The 6,000-nt window shown below is 42.1% G+C and overlaps 1 protein-coding gene across 1 annotated transcript in view; it reads left to right on the plus strand.

Annotated features, from left to right (window-relative positions):
- The window catches only part of LOC119382298 (protein O-mannosyl-transferase Tmtc3), a 473,291-nt gene extending 470,766 nt beyond the window's left edge, over window positions 1-2,525 (plus strand). The window contains exon 17 of the mRNA XM_049413068.1: window positions 986-2,525. Within this exon, the coding sequence (XP_049269025.1) occupies window positions 986-1,076 (91 nt within the window). The 3' untranslated portion in view covers window positions 1,077-2,525. The remainder of the gene's footprint in view (window positions 1-985) is intronic.
- Window positions 2,526-6,000: the final 3,475 nt, after the last annotated feature.

The following is a 6,000-nucleotide window of genomic DNA, read 5'->3' on the forward strand; positions in this document are numbered from 1 at the left end:
ATAGGTGGCACGACGCACGATGCAAATATGGCAGTACACTTTGAATTCGCTGTGTTTTGGTATAGATAAGGCTCCTTTTAGCTGCGGCCACTTCTACATAGGACAAACGAGCCGCTGTGCTAACCAGAGATCATTGGAACATACGAGATCGCTTACCGAAGGCTCACAATCTAATCTATCTTTACATAGTCAAGAGTATAAAGGCACGCCAAAATTAGATGAATGATCAGTTTTATACAGTGAAGAAACGCTTGTAATGGGTGAGGCATGGCATATCAATAATAATGGTAGCACATGCGTGAGCCTACCGTCGATTTACTTGCATAAAGAAAAAAAAATTAGAAGAAATCGTTTCCTTGAGACTACATGCGTTTCCTTCAACAGTACATACAGCATCCAGAAGTAATACCTGTTATTTTTTTTTGGCTTCGCGCATGCCACATCAACAGAATGTTTGTGGGTAAATCATCATTAGGAAAATTGGGGAGTTAGAATTGCCCCGCACTAGTCACTACTGCCAGAAAAAAAAACTCCAGCGCTTGTGGAGTGGGCGCTACATTTGACCCTACAGCCACGCCCCTCCTTAGAGAAAAACGTAGGAGGGCCGGCCCTCTCTGTGCTCCCCCTGACTTTAAACACTGCAGGTAACCTTGTGCAAGTGCCGGGAATGAAAATCACAGCTGTCGTGCATCACGTGTATAACAAAACGGACATTTGAGCTAGTTAGTATGTGTTCGTCTTTATATGCACTGACGGACTCACAAAAAGAAGCAAAGATGGCACTAGCGCACTCGTGTCTGTGTCTGTCAGTGCGCCTTTTCCATCAAGATGTACACACGATGCCTTTTTCTGTGGCATACGAGTCTCCTTGAGTAGTCGTGTCGACTCACTCTCAAATTACATCGACCATGTTGTTCATGTTGCTGGAGTGAACCTGTTTTGTGGAGATCTTTTGTCACATGTGGCTCTCCATTTGTTGCCTCAGGTATCAAGAACATTTAAAGAAGGCATCCTCAAGAACGACTACATCATCCTCCCTGAAGCAGGCTGCACAGAGCTCCAGCAGAATGACATGAAAGCACCGCTGCCAATGTTATTTGTGCCAAACGTCTGTGACCACTATATGTTTACAGAAGTTGTTCTGGTGACTGAAGGGTTACTGTGCAATTTGGTACGTGTGCGTGTGTGGAAATTTTCACTGTGGTAGTCGGGTTATAGATAAGTTTTGTTTCATTCATTACATATACCAAATGCACAAAGAGAAGTATGCACGCTGTGCAAACACAAGATGTTACACTGAAGGACAATGCCATTGTTATATTCTAAGTTTTTTCTTGAGTTACTGTTGTTGATGCTTGAGACTGATTTCATTTTGGACAAGAAAGCAAGCAGTGCATATGAGTGTTGCGTCAAGTTGCATGCATCGTGAAATACCAACTGTATGCATGATCCGAATGGAAAGGAGGCAGCTGGAAGAGTCACCTAGTTCTCATAATTTTCCAATGCCTAGTATGTTTATCCATGAATGCGCCATGGGTTTTTCATTTATATGCATAACAGCCATACAAATAACTGTGGATAGCAGCAATAGCCGTCATCGGCACCTACAACACCTCTGCAAAAAGTTTCAGAATTGTGTATCATGGCAGAAATGTTTGCCTGATTGAACAGCAGGAGTGATTATATATGGGACAGTTTTGTTGTTTTGACACAGAAAGATAATGTGGCTGTTCTGGTTCGAGGGGGAGAGATTTGCATAATGTGTCTGCAGACTGCAAGTCACATTCTTTATCCATCCACATATTTACATTGTTTGTATATAGTTCTAGATCATAATCACGAACACCACACATTACACTCTTTCCTTTTTTTTCTAATTAGCCATCCTGTTTGATCATGGTGACTTGCACTATATAGCAATGTCATTGAGAACATATCAGTGCATTAAAGCCACCTGTCGTTGCACTGGTGATTGTACACAGAGAGAGAACACAGCAGTGGAAGCAGTGAAATGGGGAAAAAGCACAGACAGTGCCTGTCCACAAGGCAGACGCTTTGGTTTGTCTTGTACATTGTAAATAAATTAAAGCAGTGTGGCCACGCCCACTATATTTTTGAGAAGTCGTCATGTACACCGTACATGAGCTGTAGGAGATAAAGTATATAGGCTTAATGCAAAGCTAGGCATATCTAAGAACTCGTAGCTTGTTAGTACAATGTATGTATTTTGAAAAAATACTCATGCACGCATTTGTGACCACAGTTGCTGTACATAGAATGTGCAGTTAGCTTCTCTTTATAATAGGAAAAAGCAGGCAACTAGAAAGATTTTGTTATCCTCATGTACGAGTGTTCGTTGTCGAGAGTAATTAGTGGAATGAAGTTAACCGCTTATTCTGGCGTTGTCTACGTTTGGGACCACATTGGCTTTAGGACTAATGTACTGCTGAAGTTTCAATCTGTCAAAAAAATTAAGGGGGGTGATTTAATGAACATACTTATTAAACGGTTATTTTTGTGCTGTTCTTTTTATTGTCATCAATTACTTAGCAGGCCATGTCGCTCATTGCCTTTCATTGCAAAGCTTGAAAATTATTCTCACCTGAGTTATCAGGATGTTGCAAGTTCTCACCTTCCCACGTTTCGCATGCCTATCTTGACTGCGCTTTATCTTACTCGGTGAACATTGCATGTCTTTTTAGGATTTTCTCATTTATTCACTCACAGTGATCTGCACTTTTATAACAACTTGGTTTGTGGAAGTGAGTGCAAGCACACAGACAGAGGCTCCCAATGCCATGCTCTCCACCACGTTTAGTTGTGGGATAACGGATTGGTGGCAAGCTGGTCCACAATAATGTGTGGGCAGAACGAAGATGAAAGCGACAAGTACTTTGACAAGCTGTGCCCACAAAAAAACATATGTTTATTCCAGAAGCCTTAATCATTACAGCTCTAGTTTATATTTATAATGTGTGAAATGCCTTGTAGATGATTTCATATTCTTTTGTATGAGATTATCGTTTTAGTACAGGTTGTCACTGTGAACAAAAACTAACGTACACATGCGATCAGAAAAGCGAGCGAGTCATATTATTACAGCGTGCAAGTTTTTGTGCTGCTATGTAGGGGTGTGCGAATAGTGGATTTTAGAACCATATTTAATGCGGACCAATCTAACTGAACAATGATGACACCGAATCGAATACGAATACAAATCGAAGACTGTTAGAATACTTTTCGAATAGTAAGGCAGTCATTTTCTAAGCAGCCCTAGATTGGTAAGGTAAGAATTTTGAAAACAGCCCAAAAATTCCACAACAATTTATTTGAAAGAAATATTCACAAGCTTTAAGAAAGAAACATTATGATTACTTTTAACCGACAAGAAATCCCACAATTATTTAAACTGATGCAAGCTCATGTACAGCAGCAACTAGAACCTTCGAAATATTTTGTAACTGTAGTCTGAAATGTAGTCGTGACTACAGTATTCAATGTGGTACTTTGTGAACAGCTTGTAATAAAACCCATACATAAATATTAAGGAATTTTCATGAGTTAACATCATCACGAATGTCATGGTGAATATAGTGGATTGATGACACTGGAGTTTTAAGCAAAAACTCCTTCATCCTGTGATCATATAGCGTCAATAGTTCTGCAAGTACATGTGTTCAATTCATCTGGCTAATTCGATCATGAAAACAAACCGAAAAAAAGTTCCCCCTCACTGTTCCAACATGATCTCGTTCCTCAGACGATCATTTTTCGTCGTTGCCGGTTATTAGAAAAATATTTGGTATTTTGAATATGCACTTTTCGATTCAAATACCGAATCGAATAGAACGCTACTCGATTCACTATTCGAAATTTTGGAATAGCCGCTCGCCCCAACTGCTTTGGTATGCATCCAACAAAGCTGAAGTGCTTGGTCTCCATAATTAGTTTTAATTGTTCAGTCTATAATAGTAGGCTGCGCAACTAATAAGCGCAGTTGTCAATAAAATATTTTTTGTCTGCGCATAACTGGACCTTTGCTGTGAAGACTATGCCTCGTGTGTGTCTTCGAGGAAGAGTAGGTGAAGATGAAAAATGAGTAGAGTGGTTGTTTTGTGCGGTACAAAAATTGTGTTAATGTGTTTTGTTTTCATTTAGCTGTCTCATATTTATGCAGAAGCAGCGCAATTTCGATGCATATCTTATATGGAGATAATTTTCCTGCTGCCCGAGTGCATTTAGCAAAATGAAATATGTTCAAACATCTGCGTTTTGACAGCTCGCGCTCTTAGAGGGCCAGTAAACAACCCTACGGTCCGAAATGCGTGATGAAGCGATAACTGTGCACTTGAACGATGTACGCATGCTGCCGCAAGAATTTTGCGAATAATTGCTGTAATATGAGGGAGTTACGGAGTATAGAACAACCCGGTTCAGCTGGTTTCGGTTTCTCGCTCGGCTTTTCCACCCAGCGAACAGAGGTAGGCGTAGCCCGTCGTCCTGACTACGCCCACTTCGGCAACGTAACGCAACATCAGCGAATACCTCATCGGCACGCAGCCAACGACCGAGCAAGGCGCTGTTTGGTGTTACAGCTGAGGACCAATGAGTTGCCCATGGGCAAGATTACGTCACTTCGCGTACGAGGAGGACTGGACAGGCGCTGAAGAGCGGAAATGAAGTGTCTGCACGGCGCACAGCGCTGTGACATTCATAAAATGTGATCGCCATGGCTTTCTGCACGAATTGACGAGCTTGTTTCGGAGATGTAAACAAAAAGTGTTGAAGTCTGTTTACTGGCCCTTTGAGGTTAGGGACACTAAAGGCAAATAACAATTTATGTCAGAGTGAAAGCTCAATGTATGACGTCTAAAACGGCAATATTATCAACAGCAGTGCCCTAGTTACCGAGAAATTAAGCTAAATGTATCACACGATAAGCGCCACGAGCGGGACATTTTGGAAATGATCTAGATGACGTGAGAAAGTCCGACTACAATTAATCACCCGTAATCAAACGCGCTGCAATAAAAACAGAACCTTCCATGCATCATGAGACGTAATAAAAAGCTGCTTGTTCATTTCTGTTTGATTAATGGAAAAAAGAACCTATTTGGCGTTGCCATGGGGAACGGCGCGCGTGGTTCAAAGGTTCCGTTTTCGCCGAACTGCGCTTCGCCCGGCGCCCTGCTTCGCTCACGCGGTCGCGTCTCAGTGGTAGTTTCGGGATCGCGTACTGCCGCGTGTGTTTTGCACGCTCGTGAAAGTCGCTCTGACAGAAAGTTCGACAAGATGCCGCATGCATGTGATGTTGCCGGATGCCCGAATGGTGCACGCCGCCAGTGCACGCCGCCGCGCAGTAAAGGTGGGCAACGTTGGGCACGGCAACAGTGACGTGAGAAAGGCCGCTTTCAGGCGGGTGATTTGAAATGCGCCAACGCGATGCGGACCACTAAAACGTGATTTTATTTCAAAATAAGCACTTCCTTGACACAAAAGTAGCACTACGATGTTTCGGGTCCGCTTTTTCAACAATCAACGTCGACTTAATATTTGCCTTTAGTGTCCCTTGAACGTTGCTGTGCATATCACGTATCTACCCTGCTCAATTTTCGCAGCATACTGGCATTTAATTTTTCGTTTAGGTTGAACAAGGTTTTAAGCTTTTTAGTTATTTGCTAGCGCGTAGTAGTTTTTGTAAAATACTCAAATTAAAATTGCAGGTCATGAAGTGGTAGAGGTCATATTTTAGATGCAGCAATCTTCATTTATTGATATGTCCTGCAAGAGCTCTTTTCAGATACGAATAACAAGATGAAGTCAGTCTTTTTAGGGTCGCAAGCAGTGGTGTGGCTTGCATCCCTTCCCAGAAGATTCTTTTTATCAGAGCATAAAATGACTCAACACAGCAAGCACCTTGCACAGCCCATTCACTGCAGCATTGGCTTAGGCTTAGGCGGCAAGGTGTTTCCCACAATATGGATGCGTCTGCTTGCTTAA

This window comes from Rhipicephalus sanguineus, chromosome 2 (assembly GCF_013339695.2).
Source record: "Rhipicephalus sanguineus isolate Rsan-2018 chromosome 2, BIME_Rsan_1.4, whole genome shotgun sequence".
Lineage (NCBI taxonomy): Eukaryota > Metazoa > Arthropoda > Arachnida > Ixodida > Ixodidae > Rhipicephalus > Rhipicephalus sanguineus.